At 42.1% G+C, this 19,294-nt stretch overlaps 1 protein-coding gene across 4 annotated transcripts in view; it reads right to left on the bottom strand.

The window, feature by feature from the left end:
- Positions 1-1,239: 1,239 nt before the first annotated feature.
- LOC308280832 (nucleosome-remodeling factor subunit BPTF-like) overlaps positions 1,240-19,294 on the bottom strand; it is a 63,406-nt gene continuing 45,351 nt past the window's right edge. For 3 of the 4 annotated variants that reach the window (XM_080720966.1, XM_080720963.1, XM_080720965.1), the window contains 10 exons: positions 18,963-19,082; positions 17,834-17,995; positions 16,706-16,788; positions 13,487-13,712; positions 12,371-12,732; positions 11,436-11,609; positions 10,987-11,179; positions 6,491-6,575; positions 4,001-4,187; positions 1,240-1,300 (listed from right to left, as the gene is read on the bottom strand). In XM_080720966.1, the coding sequence (XP_080577092.1) occupies positions 1,264-1,300; positions 4,001-4,187; positions 6,491-6,575; positions 10,987-11,179; positions 11,436-11,609; positions 12,371-12,732; positions 13,487-13,712; positions 16,706-16,788; positions 17,834-17,995; positions 18,963-19,082 (1,629 nt within the window). In that variant the 3' untranslated portion in view covers positions 1,240-1,263. Of the gene's footprint in view, positions 1,301-1,413; positions 2,302-4,000; positions 4,188-6,490; positions 6,576-10,986; positions 11,180-11,435; positions 11,610-12,370; positions 12,733-13,486; positions 13,713-16,705; positions 16,789-17,833; positions 17,996-18,962; positions 19,083-19,294 lie in introns of those variants that run through there. The other variant, XM_080720964.1, reaches the window with a different exon arrangement.

The raw sequence follows: 19,294 nt of genomic DNA, 5'->3' as shown, positions 1-19,294 counted from the left end.
GGATCAAAGACATCACTCACATCAGTTCACCGAGTGAAGGTTTTGGATCAACATTCTTTACCTTCAACAGATCAACATTCCACATGAAAAAAGGAAGAAAAAAAATTAAGAAAAGCCACAAAACCAGGGCTCATAAATAAGTTGGCCACGGGCCAAACCGCACCTGCCAATAATTTCACAATGGCTCTCTGTTCTGAATGGTGCTGAGGGTGGGTCAGTGTGGTGGGCGAGTATTGTTGTGAGTGACCCTTTCAGATTAATACAGAAATGTACATTTAGGTGTTGGGAGCGTCAAAGGGACAGCCTTCTATTACATAGCAAGCGCAAGCTTGTCCCCCCCCCCCCCCCACCACTATTGTCTATATACAATATCCCCATTGGTGGAGACGACAGAAAACATCCACCCATTTTCAATTTTCAGAAAAATAACAATGATTCTAAAAAAATACAGTGCCATTGGTTATAAATGTAGAATTTCAGCAGTGCTGTGAAGGGGGGTGACACAACATAAGGAAATCGGAACATTAACGGACTCGTTCAGGTTCAAGATACCACCAGACTCTGGTGTGTGTGTGTGTATGTTTGGGTCTTGTCTGAAAAACCTTTGAATTGAGAAGTTGAGGCGGCAAAGTTGAGACAACTGGAAGGTAACAGTATGAAATTAAAGTTTCACCACAGGCTAGGAAAAGAGGAGCTGACATCTGGCCATACAGGATACACAAAAATAGAGATCAGCTATAGAATGAAGACGACTCTCCAAACATCTACTGCAGCCTGGTTCCCACAGCGGCGCTCCACAGCCCCTCCAACCCGTTTAGAGCTAGCTTCACAGGCTGGCCATCCACACGGTCCACTGTCCTCCATACAGTCCGCCTGAATAGGACGGGCACCTTGGTCAAGGCAGCTATAGGCCCCAGGAACATGGAGGCTGCAGAACGGAGTCTGGGGCTGCTTGGCCCCAGCATCTACACCGGGACACGTTTGCAGTTGTTTTCCTCTGACGCTTTGGATAATAAGGGGCTTTTCAATTCTGTTCTCTTCCATAACCGCTACAGTGGAGGTTAACGGAGGACGAGGAGTTTGTCCGGCTGGGAGCCACTGCATCAGTTGGTGTTGTTGTCATTTCAACAGGGACAAGACACTCCGTTCAGATAGGGACGGTTTTGTGTGGACATGGCTCAGCCTGCATCGAACCCCCATGGCTTAATTTGTTCAGCGCAAACTGCGAGGATGCCTTTTTGACATTTAGCTTTTAGAATGGACCTAAGAGGCTGATGATTTCAGTTTGTTGTTATGACACCTACAGAGACAGGCAGAGAGGAGGAGGAAACAGTTGGATGACTTGGTTGTCATTTGTTTTTTCTTTCATTTTTTTTTATTAAAAGCTTGACAATATGACAAAAATATGCATTAGACAAGAGGTGGGGGTACAAAACAAAAAAAACATGTATTGGATGCCATTGGGGTCAGACATTTTGGAAGGTCCAAGCAGCCATGTTGGTGAAATGTTAACTGAGTGTCGTCATGTAACGTTAGCTCAACAGTGTATATACAAAGACCACATTACATCATGAAACATGACACTTCCATGCTCACCAGATTCACAACAGGAGAGCTAAAACTAGATTTTTCCACTGACCTCTCTATACAAGTCCTACCATTATTTCCTTTAGAACATAAAAATAGTCCTTCACAAAAGGATATAATATGCACATAAAATAACATATACATGGATACATCCGGTAAAATGAAAAACTAATAACTGTCACAATCTTTTTTAAAACAGTCAGCTTTTAGTTGAGGTAAAAATGTTCCATTATGGTGAATACAATAAACTTGCCCTGTCAAGTTATGTCAAATTATAACTTAATCTGTGTGTGTGCTGTGGAGCTTATCTGAAATCACGATATCAAAAATCTATACTTTGTTTTCTGTCCAATATTTTATATCACTTAAGAGATTACCAAACCTTTTCCAAAACAAAATATCAGTCATCTCTTCAGCCAGGATTGTACGAAAATAAGCTTATTTTTCCCTTGCTTTGTGTAACCAACATGGCTGCCATTATTAGAATTAGAACATTAAGATTTTATTTATCTATTTGAGGTTCATTTCCTTCTAAAATACAAATGGAATCACACCTATAGTGTGGTTTTAATATATGCACTTTTTTATAAACATTTTTTTTTGCTGTTTTACGGAAATAGAAAAACAGCAAGGTCCAGGATAGGCCAATTGTCTGTTTTTGTGTGTGTGATTTTTTAGAGTGACCCCGGCACCCAGGAGTTATGACATCACAATCTGCAAGAGAGAGAGAGAATGGATGGTGTAAATACATGCAGATGAAGCACATGATAACATTACACTTAGGTTCAGCCTGGAAGCACATTTCAACTAACTGAGCAGCAACTTGAGACTTAAAGGAGAATTTCAGACTAGCGGTTTTATTACCTTAATCTGATGTTATGATATCCCACAACGAGTGGTAGAGTTCTCTTTTCTTTTATTATCTTGAATCCACCACAGCTTTGACCGCAGGCATTGGGGCATTATGCTAAATCTGCACTAATTGATTTGGCCTACTTTTACGGCTTTTTTGATTGATTGATTGATTGATTGATTTTTGTGTGTGTGTGTGTGTGTGTGTGTGTGTGTGTGTGTGTCTCTCGGCTCTCAGGTAAACAGCGGCATGTTATAGTTTCAGTGAGCTTCAAAATCGGCATGTTATAGTTTCAGTTTCAGTGAGCTTCAAAATCTCTCTCTCATATTTGAACAGCCTTTCGGCTTTTAAGTCTCTCGGACATCGGAAAATCACCACGCGCCCGTTACATCAGTCTTTCATAATGGCGGAGACGTCTCCACAGAGTTTTGTCCCTAATGGACTGCTGTGAATAGGTGAACGGCCACTAGACCCCACCTCCCTGCTCAGAGCTACTGTGCACTAGAGAAGGATTCGTTGTTCTTTTCACCTCTACCATTGGTAAATAGATGGAATAACATCAGATTACAGTAAGAAAAGCACTAGTCCGGAATTCTCCTTTAAGCTGAACGTATGAAATGGCAGCAGTCATGGATGCAACATTGCGCGATCAATGTTAAGAGTAGACAAGTTGGCGAGGTTGAGGTGAAATCAAGTGGCCAAGCAGAGAAACAATGTTATAAGGACAGAGAGGAAACTTGACAACACAAGGACGGATGAAAGTATGTGTCGTGCAAAACAGAGCTTTAAGACGCAACTGCAAAATGCGAAGGCGTTCCAAGCCGCTTACATTGCAGCACCTACAACAGCTTCCTATAAATAGCACTTTATTTTGGATGCCATCACAGCATTTGGATTATTATTATTATATTTTCTATCTACATAATTCTTCTGATGCATTGTACTTTCAATTGCAACAGGTTTTATAATATGATATTTGGCTAAATACTAAACGTGTTACATCTTGGCTTTTCAAGTGCACTCAGTCAAAGGTCTATTAAGTAGTCTTCAGAATGAGTGTAGTGCGGAGGCCTGGTGACTGCGGGAGCATTTAGTCACAGCACAAAACATTTGCAGACGAGTCCAACTATCAGAGGGAGATCGACACGAGAGGTCAAAGACGAGGAGGAGTCATTGACGTCATAGGAAACATGCACAGGGTCACAACTCACATGCAACGACAATTTCAAACAAACAATCTGCTCGATAGAACTCTACATCTGTAATCTGGATAATTGATGTTGTTTAATATTAATCTTTTATTTTGCCTTTATTTAGACAACATAATAACTAAACGCTTAAGTGGTCCATGAATTGTGATCAGGGTAGTGTGTTTAAACTACTACTGTATAGCGTGCAGTGCTGTGAATGTACGTTCAAAGACAGTACACTGAGTGTGAGTGAAGGCAACCCTGGTGCAGTCCTCCACTGTTGCATCAATAACTCTCCGTTTTCCGAGGTGGGGGGTTGGGGGAGGGTGAGCAGCAAGTGACATCATTGTCACAGTTGACAGTATCTTACCTGCTGGCTTTGAACCCTTTGAGCTTCTGAACAAAGAAGTTCTCCAGGACCTCGGCACTCTGGTAGAACGGTGAGTCACTGGGGTTGTAGTAGCGGCAGTTGTCGAATATTTTGGTCATGTCCGCCACAAACTCTGTCAGCTTGATGTACTTGCGCTTCTGCAACCTCTCCTCCATGGTGGAAAGGTCTGTGTACCGGAGATGAGAGACGGACTTACTGAATACCATTTAGCTCTTTGCCAAAGACAAAACATCACATACGCTGATACGCAGCAGAAAAGAAAAGCACAGGATCTAGCAGGCTATCCAGATTTTTTCTCATCGACTTCTGCATACTTGCTTCAAAGTAATTGCAGCCTATGTGGCATGTGCTTGATAAGCATTCAAATATGCATCTTTGGAGTACAGTTCATCACTTTATATGTGACAGCAAAAATTCAAAGCCTCCGCCAGCCCTAACCCCAATCGACTCCCTGGTCAAAATCAATTACCGACATCTGACCCGCTGTCATTCCTGAGGAGAATGTCATTAGACTGAAGTTCCTGTGAACGCAGCGGCTGCCAAATGAACCAAACCTCGGAAGCATCACTGAATACAAAGATCTTTTATGGTTCCACTTTGCCACTTGAAAATATAATATTGACTAAAAACAAAAAACGAATAGTTAAGATCTTTTATGGTTCTACTTCGCCCCTACGTTAGAAAATATATGGTTGAATAAAACAAGAAGAAAAAAACGAATAGATTGAGCTCGTTAGTGAGAGAGCTGGTTGGGCTCTTCATATAATCTGCTGCTAGCGGTGGTTTGCTGCGTGCCGCGTCCCTGGGGCTCAGGTTTTAAACAAACAGATCCTGAGTCTTAACCTCCATCGGCCCCCACCCTGACTCAGAGACCTCACGGCCGATATATCAAAGGCCTCCTTATTCTCTGTCTTCTGATTTCATCTCGAAAACCCCCGACACGATGAAGGGCCGCAGCTACGCCGGCCAGACGCCCCTCTCTTACATTTTTCTCTTTTTTTTTAACCCATTCAGAACGGGTACACTATATCGTCGTGTATCATTATTTTATGCTTTAACTATTGAAAAATAGCAGATATACAAGCTCACAGCACGGCACCGAGTGCCGCGCTGCGAGCTTGTAGATCTGCTATTTTTGAAAAATCGTGAAAATTAAGATTTTTTTGAAAAACCTATGTTTCGATGTCAGCAATCTGGCTAGCCATCGTCAAAGAAAAGGTCCTTTTCACTTAAATGGCGCTCAGTTAGTCTGTTCTTGAGAGACTACTATGTCAGTGGTTCTCAAACCTTTTCATTTGAAGGACCCCCGAAATGACATTTATTTGGCCACGGACCCCCCATCTCAAAATATCTAGTTCCAGGGACCCCCCCCCACCCCCAAGAAGCAAAATTTGAGTTACAAACGTTCGCTTTGAAAACACATATCTTCAAAGATTTGCACACATTTTTCACGACTTTTTCAAAAATAGCAGATCTACAAGCTCGCAGCGCGGCACTTGGTGCCGCGCTGTGAGCTTGTATATCTGCTATTTTTCACCGGTTAAAGCGTTCAATAATTCTAGGCCTAAATGGGTTTAATTCAACAAGGTCTTTTTCTTGCGGTAGAAAAAGAGGAGGTAGAGGTGGGGAGAGGAGGAGGAGGAGGAGGAAGAAGGGGGTAGTTTCCAGCACTAGGCCAACAGGAGCAGAGTGTGGGGCTGGCTGGGCTGCCTCGACTGTGATGCTTGAGGCTCTCTGGGCTGTTTCCACCAGGAGCTCGGCAGGGCCCGGAGCCGCTCATTAACGGTTTGTTTGTGTGGAAGTTCAAAAAGGCCCTGGTGACGCAAGTCCCCATTTACACGGCCGGTTTGATCTGAGTTGGAGGGCTTTTCTTCCTGGTAACTTGCCGGCCTCAACACTTTTAAGAGTCATACTCATGGCTGTGAGAGAGTGTGTGTAAGTTGACGTTTTTGTCTATGCATTAATAATCTTTATTGTTATTAGTATTATTAAAACTAGGGCTGTCACGATTATGACATGACGATTAATTGCGATTAACGATTTAATTGCGTTTTTGTCGTTGACAATCACATTTCTGTTTGGCTTTTAGGCATGGAAGTTGCACATGGTAGATATGACACGTTAACCTAAATATACAAAGAAATTACTGACATATTTGACAACTTTATACTTAAAAAAGATCATTGATAGTGGAAATAGCCGATCTACAAGCTCACAACGTGTCGAGAGCTCTTAGATTTGTTATTTCCACTGTTTATTAGACGATAATGTAATAATTGTGACAGCCCTAATTAAAATGACCTATTTACAGGTAAAGAGACACCAAAATTGTGTTGCCTACATACAGTTACAGGGATTGCAGATATGAATATATATAGAACTAAAGCCTGGTATATTAATTTCCATGTATTCACTCGATTCTGAATGCAGCTTTGTATATGTGGACAAGTCACCAATGCCTCTACTCACCCATTGGTTCCTTGATAACTTTGTAGTAGTCTGGAGCATCATTTGTATCCACCGGCTCCAGGAAGGGCCATGCCATTTTATGTGCCTGAAGGAAAAGGGAATAGAGGAGAAAACACTGAGGCCCATGGACGAAAAAGAAAAAAAGAAAAGAAAAAACTGTGAAAATGACATCTCTAGTCTTGACTGGAGGGAAGAGGAGGAAGAAAGAAGAAATAAAAAGAAAGAAAGAAGAAGATGAAGAAGAGACGAGAATAACAGAAAGCTGTTCCGTTAAGAGCTGAAGGGAGAGGAACAAATCTGATCATATGGACAGGGACAAGGACTTAGGGATGTGTGTGTGTGTGTGTGTGTGTGTGTGTGTGTGTGTGTGTGTGTGTGTGTGTGTGTGTGTGTGTGAGAGAGGGAAAGAGAGGACATAAGGAAGTATGTGTGTGAGTGAACGTGCAGGTGTGAGTCTTTCAGTGTGTCCTTGCACGTCCCAAATCTGTTAAAGAAAATCTTAGGTGTGTGCACGTGGGTGAGTTTAAGTCGCACATAGCCATAGGGACATGCACTCTAAGAAAGAATTCTGTGACCGAGTAAATAGCACTATTAGAAAAAGTTATATTTACTCAATAAAATCACTGAATATCATGTATGTGATTGTTTGCGTAGGTCACACCAAACAAAATGAGTAAAAATCCAACTGTTCTTTTTGAGTTAGATGTACATATATTATTTGAGTTAATTTCATGAGAATAAATTAGTATTTGACCAACTGACTTTATTCATGAATTATACTCAATTTGTTTTGGTAATTTTCCTTCATAATATTTGAGTATGGAGTACTTATATGGATCAATTTAAAAAGACCCTTAATTATTATTCATTCCAACTTAATAATCTTTCATCTCTCACAACAACTTAAACAATTGAGTAGATATGACTAAGATTCAAAATTGTACACAAGGGTTCATGGGAAAGTTCTACTGGAACATTCTGTCAACAAACAGCAGCAGCACACATCTTCTTCAACAAGAAACCTGGAGAGTGTTTGCAAATATTGGTAAGTAGATTTACTGTATCTTTGTGCATATAGGCTACACAAATGTATTGGGTATAACTTATGTTCTTTACAAAGGTTTGCAGCTAGTTAAGGTTACAGTGAGAGGAATGTGCAAGCCCTCTAGTCATTGTGACTTTTTGAATTTATTACAAGCTATGCACAGCTGCATACAATGGTGTGTACAATGAAGATAAAATGCACAGGTATAGGCCTACATTATTATCTACATGTCTTCTTTTTTACTCTCTTCCCCTCATCTCTGTCTTCCAGGTTAGTGCAGAGTTCAGGATGATCACCACACTGAATCTTGAGCCAAAATGTATGGCAATGTTGGACTTCTATACCCCCAAACTACTGTCCATGTTCCAGTCCAAGAAGGGCAGTTTGGGCACAAATGAGTATTGTACTTCAGGTATGAAACTTTCATTTACTCTAACTGCTTTAATTATATTTCACCTGGCTAATGACAATAATTACTATATTAATTTATGCTAAACTCATCTTTATCCCCTGCAACTCTCTCTCTCCTGATTATTCATTTCTAAATGTATGTCTTAATAGCTACTAAGGACAGTCTCCCAGCTTCCGTTGCTAAAACTGGGTTGTGGAAACAATTGTATTGCCAAAGTTTATGTTAGTTATGAAAGTGCAGTCATACTTTTTCTTTATTGTTCAAATAATTATTTTTCTATTCTGCAGAGAGGAATCCCCAATCAACGAACACGAGAGGTCATCATCCGATGTCTCATCGACCATCTGGAAGAAGATAGTGTCAAGATCAAGGACTTTCGAGTTAGTAAAATAAATGTTTTGACGTTTTAATGTCATCGTGGATGAGACCATCACATGCAAAGGAACAGCATAGTGATGTCCAGAGAATGAGGTTGTGACATTGGCTGAATGGCTGTTGCATCCGTTGCATGTCTGGTCCAACTGATTCAAGATTATGCCCAGGGCTGCATGTGTGGAGACAGCTAGGATTGCTCAATGTGTGTCTGTGTGTCTTGTAACATTTAGCCTGAAAGTGAGCTCTAAACAATTATCTTCACAATGTGTGCAGGAAGGAAGCTGCTGGGGCACCTGTCAGAGTAGAAGAGAAGTTGACAGAGGAGGTGATGATGAAGAAGAAGATGAAGATCTACCTGCTGCAGAACCAAGAGGACTCAATGAATGAACCTACTGATGTAGGTATTGTGATTAAGGGCATCACTGCCCTCAACAATCTTGGGGGTCTGCTGCTATCTGTTGGGACTGTTCTATGCCTTTAATCTGAGATACCCCAAGAACCTCAGATATGGTCTTGAGATGTTCCAAAAAGTACTAGTTGAGTTGGATCCTGGACACCTTTCAGCCAAAGTTCAGAGACTGAAAAAATGTCTGCTTGCCGACTACTGTTCAGCAAGATGCTCTCAGAAAGTGGGTATAACCTACTGAAAGTGGATTTATTGTCAAAACAGCATTTTTGCAATGGTATTTGTTGCTGATAGTAATTAGTTAATGTAAAGTGTTTGTTTCTGGTGCATTCGAGTCATAATGCAAACAGGTCAGTTTAGCATATAGACATTACACGTGTGCATAGTCAATATGTTTAAATGTTGAGCTACTGTAAATGCTTATTTATTATTTCATATTCCAAGTTGTGATTTTCTTTCATGCCAAATGGCCTCTGACTGTCTTTAATGTATTTTGTGGTTATGACTTACTGTTCATTTGATGGGCTCATTGTTCTTATGGTGCATAATGTTTGACAGACTGCTTACTTACAGTATGCACAGTTCAATTAGAGGTACTTATATACAGTATTGTGAATACACACTGCTCTTTAGTAAACAGAATTTTAAAAGTGTCAGGGATACCCCTTTCCTGATCATTATCTTTAAACATATTGTTTTTGCAGGCCATTTACATACTAAAGTATGTTGAATGTTCATACTTGATGTGGTGTTACACTGGTCAAAATTAGTTGATTAAAAACATAATTATCTGCATAATTATTTCATGTGTATTCATTTGACATCATGTACTCCTGGAGTAAAAGGTAAAGTAAATGAAAGGGGTAAATGGTACTATATGAATTAAATCAATAAAAGTAAATGAATAAAGTAAATGTGACATATTTGTTTTGTTAAATCATACTCTAATATTCAATTAGATCTACTTAATATTTCAATGTATTTACTTGTAGTCTTTTGTGGCATTGACGGAATAATTTAATTATATCTACTCAATTTCTTTAGGTCATTGTACTCAATTTTAGTTGTTAATAAGTACGTAAAAGTTTTGGTTACTTTTACTCAAATTAATTGAGTATCATCTACCTGATTTCATAACAGTAATATTTACTCAATATTTTTGAGTGTAAAAATGTTTCACCAATAAAATTGAGTAGAGCCTAGTTTTTGTTTTTAGAGTGTGGGTCTCACTTTAATTCTTCCAGTGATGTCATTACGTGTGCATCCCGCATCAAAAACTCATTCAAGTCACCCAGGGACTCATTCATGTCATGGTCCTGGGGTCCCGGGGATGCGCCTCTATTGGAGTCCATGTTAAAATAATTTACCGCATCGCGGTAAAAGAAAGAAAAAAATATTCCACAGACACCACCATTGTTCATGGGTGAAAACATCCTACTTTACCCTACGTTAACACAAATAAAATCCACATAGAAAGTCTTAAACAGGCAATAGAAACGTCAATGTTTTTTTTTTTGTGTGTGTCTGTGTGTGTGTGCGCGCGCGCGCACGTGTTTATATCTCCCAACAGGCCGTCCATAGGGTAAACCATGCCCTTTATTTTTCTGTGCATCTCTTTTTGAGCGGTGGTCACACCGTCTCCATAGCGTGGCCGTGTGTGTAGGTATGTATGTTTGTTTGTTTGTATGTATGTATGTATGTATGTATGTATGTATGTGGGTGGGTCTGTATGTAGCCTCAAGTGTAGTACCTTTTCTGACCACACATGTTAAGGGAGGGGCGCTGTTGTTCAGGCCAGGCCAGAACAGGCAAGGCACACACACACACACACACACACACACACACACACACACACACACACACACACACACACACACACACACACACACACACACACACACACACACACACACACACACACACACACACACACACACACACACACACACGTGCACAGACTCCACCGCTCAGTTCACACGGGTGTGATTTTTTATTATTGAAATAACTATTGTGAGATGGGCAACAAAGGGCAGGAACGAGAACCACCACAGGACTCAAAGATTCAAACAGGAGACGTGGTGGATATATGGTTGTTAACTGAACTACCGGTATTACTCTATGGAAGTGACCAAGGATGCCCTTCTAAGTAAAAGTTTCTATGTTTATGTGTGTGTGTGTGTGTGTGTGTGTGTGTGTGTGTGTGTGTGTGTGTGTGTGTGTGTGTGTGTGTGTGTGTGTGTGACTCCTACAATATGTACCTGTAAGGAACGTAGGATTCTCTTAAGGCCTTCAAAGTCCTTTTCTGTGAGAGGTGTAAGGACTGTCATGGCCTCCTCCGTGGACTGACACTGTGGACACACGTACTCGTCAATGTGGTTGGCCTCGCTCTGCAGGATGCCCACACAGCGGCCGTGGTACCAGTTCTGACAGCGGTCACACCCGATGTAGAACCTGGACACAAAGAGAGAGAGAGTGAGAGAGGACACTGTGAGGCCAGAAATATACAGGAAAAAATGCCCACTCTCAAAACGCCCCAGGGGTGGGTGGAGAAAAACAACACAATTGTCCACAATTGGCTACCAAAATTGAACCAATAAAAGAAAATGTTAATTAAATGTTTTACAATGATTAATAATTACCCTCCAGTTAAAAAATAAATGCTGCTAGTCCCCCCCACACAAACACAGATTTGTCCCTAGCTTCTTACTGTGACTCATCGTATGGCGTCTGACAGATGCAGAACAGCTCCTCTTTCTTGCCCTCTTGGCCTCGTTTACACTCTACACAGATGTAGTCGTCCATTTTCTTGGCTTCCTTTTCTGTGATGCCCACACAGTCACCGTGGTACCAGTTGGTACACAGGTCGCAGCCGATGTAGAACCTGTGGAGGGGAAAAGGCATGGATCAATTGATTAGCACTGTTTATTACAAATCAGAATAAGGGTGTGGCATAGTGATCAGATGGTGTATGCCTGGTATAGTGCAGTGGTTCTCAAAGTGGGGTCCGGGAACATTATATTATGGTGTGGTATGGTATAGTTATCAGATTAACCCATTTAGAATGGGCACACATTATTGTGTATCATTATTGAATGCTTTAACTATTGAAAAATAGCAGAGATACAAGCTCACAGTGCCGCGCTGCGAGCTTGTAGATCTGCTATTTTTCAGAAATCTTGAAATTTAGAATTTTGACCCGATTCTATAAGTGTCTTTTGAATCCTTCTAAGATTTTTTGAAAAACCTATGTTTCTATGTCAGCAATCTGGCTAGCCATCATCAAAGAAAAGGTCCTTTTCACTTAAATGGAGCTCAGTTAGTCTGTTCTTGAGAGACTACTATGTCAGTGGTTCTCAAACCTTTTCATGTGAAGGACCCCCAAAATTATATTTATTTGGCCACAGACTCCCATCTCAAAATATGTAGTTCCAGGGACCACCCAGAAGCAAAATTTGAGTTACAAACGCTCGCTTTGAAAATACATATATTCAAAGATTTGCACACATTTTCACGACTTTTTCCAAAAATAGCACTCGGTGCCGCGCTGTGAGCTTGTATATCTGCTATTTTTCACTGGTTAAAGCATTCAATAATTCTAGGCCTAAATGGGTTAAGGTGCGGTACTGGAGGTCAGACTCATACTTGGACTCGTCGTAGGGTGTCTTGCAGACGCAGTAGAGCTTTGTGTCCTTCCTGCTGCTCTCCTTGGTGCTGGTGGTGGAAATCATCTTCTTCTTCTTGGACTTGGCCGAGGGCGGCGTCACCCGCTGATCCTCCTCCCGTTTCCTCTTGTTTGCCGTGGAGGCGGCGGCGGTGGTGGTGGCGAGGTGGTGCTGGTGGTGGTGGGGGGCAGCGGTGGCGTGTGCGCGCGCCAGGCTGTGCGGCGTCTGGCCACGGGCTGCGGCCGCCGCCGCCACTGCTGCCGCCTGGGCAGCCTGGTAGGCCGTGGCCTGAGCCCTCTCTTTCTCCTTCCGCAGGCGTAGTAGATCTCTCTTAAGCTCCTCCTGAGGGAATGAAGAATGGCTTGGTTACAGGCCCGTATGAAAAGTGACGTTTGGTGTTCTTAGTGTACCGATTCTGTTGCTGCATTTCTATCCTGTCGCAATATGAGGTAGGTTATTAAAATAAGTCTCTGTCTCTCTGTGAGTGGGTGGGTGTTCTGCTAAAGCTAAGCTACCTCTTAGAAACAAATATCAGTGGTTCTCAACCAGTGGGCTGGTCGACCACCAGTGGTCCTTAGCTAAATGATGGAAGCGTTAGTAACCAAATGGACCCTTAATAGAACTTTAACTCTTGAGCATAAAATGAAATTAAATGGACCCTTAAGGGTCCTTTTGGTTTCATTTTACGCTCTCAAGAGTTGAATTAATGTTAAACATCTGCATTACCTAATTTACAAGAAGTCTAACCCTAACTCACAATAAGAGGATGTAGAATATGTTTTTGACCTTTGCCTATTACAGTATCTCTCCTATGATACTAACATACAGCATGGAATTGTGGACAAAATTATCCAACGACAACAGAAAATATTCAAAGTCTTGCCTCAAGAGGCTAAATCTCATCAAAATGGTGAGACGAATGACGAATAAATAATGGACCTTGATATGAAAAGGGTTGAAAACCACAGCTTTAGGTTGGTGAGGGAGGCCCCTATAGACCGAGTACTGCAGTTGTGTGTGTTGGGTGGTCGCTCCCTCCTCCTCCTCCTCTCCAACCTCCCCAAACCAGTTTCTCCCATCCCCCCCAGGCTCGCACCTGCGCCTCCAGCTGAAGCTCCTTGTCGAGCAGGGTGCGTTTCTTCAGGATCTCCGTCTTGAGGCTCTCCTTGTGGCGGTAGAGGAGCGAGGAGAGCTTGGAGGCGTTGGCCAACCTCCTCTTCTGCTCCACCACCTCCTCCTTCTTCCTCTTCTTGGCAGCCAGCTTCTCGTCCTTGTCTATCCGGTCCAGGATGAACTTCATCACCTGGTTGCACACGATCATCCTGGGATGGAAGGAGCAAGACAGCGAGAGCAATTTTAGAGACGGAACGAGTGGCAAAATAAGGGTCCAGCGTCAAACCTGTGAGTTTACCATAACGACTAAGTACTACAGAGTACTGACCACAACACTTCCGGTCTGGTCCAACTGATCAAAGTCTTAAACGTATGGAATGAACACATTGGTATTCAGAGGACAAATGTACAGAACCGTAAGATTCAACCGCAAGAGGAGTAGTTCACCTCACAAATGTCCTATTTTGTATAAATTACACACCCCATGAAGCCTTGAATTGATGGAGATTATCTTGCTTTTGTCGCATTCCAAAGCCAATAATGTGGTGGCTGGGTCATCAGACAGTAGGAGACTCTGCCGGTCATCAATTTATTAGTTTAGGAATGTGACAAAAACAAATAAATCCATGAATTTAAGACATGGGGTGTGTAATTGATAGAAAAAAAGTTATGAGCTAAATAAAAAGTGATGCCAAATGGCAGGATGTGTGACATTGTGAACAGTGAATTAAAAGAGAGTTATTTGGTCACATTTATGACAGATGTTAGGGGGAGGATTGTTTTGCCCAGTGTTTAGACAGTGTCTGTCTGAGGCTCCTCGGTAGCTGGTGGCTGAGATTGCGAGGAGATAAATGAGCAATGGGGAAGCCACACTCTTCTCTTATAAACATGAGAAAGCAGGAAACACTTCCATGCCTAACTGCAAGCTATACAAAGAAACAAAGAGAAACACGTGACAGCTAAGAGATTAAAGAAAGACAGACATGTAAAACAACAAAACGAAGAATGTCTTGGTGCTCCAGACTTGAGCAAGAATTATCTGCAAAGAATGCGATATTATGGAACATAGTCGACAACATATTTGCACATTTTTACTTTGCTTCCTATAATACCCAGCATTAGTACAATGTAGTAAAACTAAATGTAATTCCACGAAAAGAGCCGCTCTGGTTGTGAATAGCCTTCACTGAGCTTCACCCTCCACAGTATGTTTGCTAACATACCCCAACGTTCTCAGCCAACATAGAGTAGGATTGTTTACGTTGGCAGCCATTGGCTTCACCAACAAAATAGCTTGTTGAGCGCACCTACGTGTGAGTAGTTAAATGGACGTCACAATGACTATCAATCACACACTCTTATCAGGGTCACGGATGGGTCGGGCCCAGGAGCATTCTTTTTATATCAGTACCTGTCATTGTACTGTAACCATCTGATTAAAAAGACAGTCTAATCTGTGTGTGTGTGTGTGGCTGTGCACACGCGCGCGCACACACACACACACCATCTCATTGATGTTCCCTGGTTTGACCCAGTTCATTTTGGTTTTCCAAAATGGAGGACATTGTTAAAGACAGACAAGTAGACAGGGCACCAAACGGGCACGCAGAGACAAGAATGACAAATGAGGCAGGAGACAGATGAGGAGCTGGTGTTGCGAGCTCACAGCTGCCTGGCTCTGCTGTTTCAGCTTGGTGTGAATGGTCACGCTGTGGACACAAACACATGGTTGTCAGGGTCGGTGACGGGTCACGCCTCTCTGTGTGGTAAACGCTGGTGGGACCTGCCCACCACATCCAGGAGAGGATGGCTCATGGCGAGAGCTCTGCTCTTGTTTTTGTACAGGTTTTCTGTACAAGTAATTTGCGACAATTTATTTACTCGGCAGTATAATTGTAAATGTTTCTTGTCAGGGGATAAGTAGGGAATTGCATTTCCTTTTGGGGGGGGGGGGGGGGGGGGGTCCAAGACAACTAAAATCAAAACTACTTAATATCACAAAGTGATGAATCAACTGGATCTCTATCAGATGACATAAACAACTGGTGTCCAGTGACGCTAGAAACAATGGCGTTTCATTACTCATTATTATTACTCATTCACTAGAATAAGTGAGCGCATGCCTTGTATTGCTGCAAGAGGTCATTGTTGGGAATTACTGTATTCTTGGGCGATGTTTTCCCATCGAAAATAAGATGTTTTTTGTTTTGTTAGGGGAGAAAACATGGAAAATGGCAAATGGTGCACTGTAAAATCCTGGGTGTTATTTAAACGTTGAGAGTCAGCTCTCTGAGGGATGGGCGTTTTCAATTATTTTTGCAGATCACGTTCCTCAAAGCTCATCATATCGTTCCCACTGGGAACAGTGTGAGTGTGGGGAGTGCATGTTAGTGTGGTGATGCTCAGGTCCGAACATTCCCATGACCCACAACCACTTCAATGTAAACCTCCTGCCTCGCTCCCTCCCGCAGGGAGGGAGACGCTGCTATGTAGGTCACACATGTGGACACGTGTGCAGACTGGGCTACACGCATGTGCACATACACACACACACACATGCCAAACAAGAGGTCGGCAGCCAAAGGGTGTGGCAATGATGACCTCTGTGTGTAAACGTCAAGTGCACACGCCCACGTGCACTAGGGCATTCACCAAATATTCCAATATTCGAATATCAAAGTCACTATTCGATGTTGTTCACCAAAGTCGAATATTCGCTTATTTTTATCGTTTTCTCTTCAAAAAATATATAGTTTATAAAGCTTGGCTAGATAGGAAGTCATAAGAATGAGTTGTCAATGCCCCTGGTGGATGAATTTGTTAATGCTCTATACCAGGGGTTCTCAAACCTTTTTAGGCCGTGACCCCCAAAATAAATGAACAGGGGACGCCCACCCTGACAAGCATATGGAATTGAGACTCGGTTCCGCAGATAAATATTGTGAAAATAGCAGATCTACATGCGTTGCAAGGCGTTGTGAGCATGTAGATCGGCTATTTTCACAATGTTCGCCTCTTGCTTACTTAATATTTGACAGTTTGGCCAGTCCTGTCGAATATTCGATTATTCCAATACTTTGAGGTCGAATAATTCGAATACTAAAAATCACTATTCGTGAATGCCCTAGCACACGCGCACGCACACGCACACACACACACACACACACACACACACACACACACACACACACACACACTCTACCTCTGGTTCTCTTCTCTCTCTGCAGGTGTCATGGTCTTCTTTTGTTTTAAATGCTCGATCACAGCATTTTGCTTCATCACCACCTACAACAATACACACACACAGCCAAGGGAAAAAATAAATATAAAACATTAGACCGACAGACAGACAAACAGCTAATTGTTTTAATCAATCATCTTCAAGAGGACTTAATGCTAATGACAGTTTTGGTGACTTGAATGGCTCTGTACTGTAGATAGCCAAGAGGATTTAAGAATGCAACGTGAAGCGCGCGCATGCACGCACAAACGTGCACATTGGGCTGTCATAACTATAACTAATGGACAGACATGACATGCAAATAGGCACTGGTATGTACACATAGTGGGACATTCACGTCCAAAACACACCCAAAGCATCGGGCATATGTGGAACAGACAGTGAGACATGTACGATATAGTAATATGGCACAGACACACACACAGCAACAACTACACACACAGTAGTGGTAGTTCAAACAGACAGAAGGTTGTGAAAATAAAGGCTAGCGTAAGGACGAGGTTGGAAGGATGAGGAATGTTTATGTACTGATGGCAGGGAGAGAGACCGACCCTCGTACTAGGATGAATGACCTGGCTGGACGGCTGCCTGAACACACATGCACGTGCGCGCACGCGCACACACACACACACGCACACATACACACACTAGGGCATTCACCGAATATTCAAATATCACTATTCGACGTTGTTCACCGAAGTCGAATATTCGCTTATTTTTTATGTTTTATATTGTTTTGTCTTTAAAAGTACTGTATATATATTTCGTCATGGTTTATAAAGCTTGGCTAGATAGGAAGTCATAAGAACCCTGACAAGCACTTGGAATTGTGGGTATTACATTTAATGTGACTCGGTTCCGTAGATAAATATGCTCACGTTGCGAGGCGTTGTGAGCATGTAGATCGGCTATTTTCACAATGTTCGCCTCTTGCTTACTTAATATTTGACAGATTGGCCAGTCCTGTCGAATATTCGACTATTCCAATACTTTGAGGTCGAATAATTCGAATACTAAAAATCACTATTCGTGAATGCCCTAACACACACACCCACCCCCACACACACACACACACACACACACACACACCTGTTTCTGGATGATGTCGCTCTGGTTGGCTGCATTGAGGCTCTGCTCCCTCTTGGCCTCCACTGCCTGTCTCTTCTTCTGCTGCTGCTGCTCTCTGAGCTGCTGGATCCTCTGGAGCTGTTCCTGGACAGATGCTGTCTGGATGGTCACCACGTTCCCCATCTGAGGTTCACACAACACCAACATTTAACAAACTAAACACAAGGACACGGTACGAGGACTTGCCGTAGTACATATCGCTGTTGTCGGGTGTCCAAAACCTTCGTTTTGTATTTTATCACTTTTAAAATGATTTAAACCAGTGAAAATAGCCGAGGCGTTGTGTGCTTGTAGATCGGCTATTTTCACTAGTCTTGTGCAACAGTCTTGTATGATGAAGCAGGGCTTTACCTTACGAAAGAAAAACATACACATTTTAAACTTGAAGATGCAAGGTTCCTGCCCGACAGTGACGATATACATTTAGTTAGCACAATGTCCAATCAGTACATTGCATGGCAATCCCGCATAACATTTTGCGTTAACTTGTGTGTAGTTGTGTTAAGTTTTGCCAAAGGGTGACGCAAGAGGAAAGGCCACTGGATCACCTGGAATCATCCTTTGGACCAAAGAGTTCAAAACCCTATCCGGGTGGATCAGATTTGGAGTGTTAAAGATATTATTTGATTAGTCAATCTTTATATTTCTTATTGACATAATGTTTGCCGAGGTAATTCTATGATCACAAATCAGATATAAAAAGTGATCCCAATGCTGTTTGTGATTTTTGAACCACCAAGAAATAGGATTTAAAAAAAGTCGAGCCCTAGGGATCATGAGAGTGCAGACCAAATTCCATGGCGATCCAGCCAGTACAGCCAATATATAAAATATGTTGTTTGGGACAAAACTGGTGGACGGCGAGACAGACCAACCGGTGGGTGGACTGGCCTCCATTACCAAACACAGAGACCTGCTGCTAGGGGCTACAAATCATCATCAAGGCCAAATTTGTTTTTTATTAATTAATCAAACAAAAAACGACAATTCATACACAGCAACATTCTGTGTTCATTTAACTGATTTTACAATCTCAGGAGTTAAATTGACACGCAGGATTCTTCAGTTAAAGCCAGCTGGCCAACAGTACCTGTCCTCCCTGAGCTGAGGTGGTCCCAGGTTGCTGGATGTGGAAGGGCAGCTGCAGTTTGATCTGCTGGGGGAGAGAGCCTCCTCCAGCCCCCTGCTGGGCCTGGAGCTGAGCCAGCACCTACACACAATAACACAACCATTAAGAACCCATGTCAATTCTACTTTGTCATGACCATGGCTCTTGAACACAAAGCAATATATTTATTTACAATATAAACAATAATATCATAAATAACTTAGTTTCAACAGATAATGTATAACGAGCTGTGACAACTTCAAATGTTATAATGGCAATGTGAGCTTGTAGATCTGCTATTTTTGAATAGCAAA

This window comes from Nannobrachium achirus (genome assembly GCF_963921795.1).
Source record: "Nannobrachium achirus genome assembly, chromosome: 3".
Classification (NCBI taxonomy): domain Eukaryota; kingdom Metazoa; phylum Chordata; class Actinopteri; order Myctophiformes; family Myctophidae; genus Nannobrachium; species Nannobrachium achirus.
This window is presented reverse-complemented; position numbering and strand designations above follow the sequence as displayed.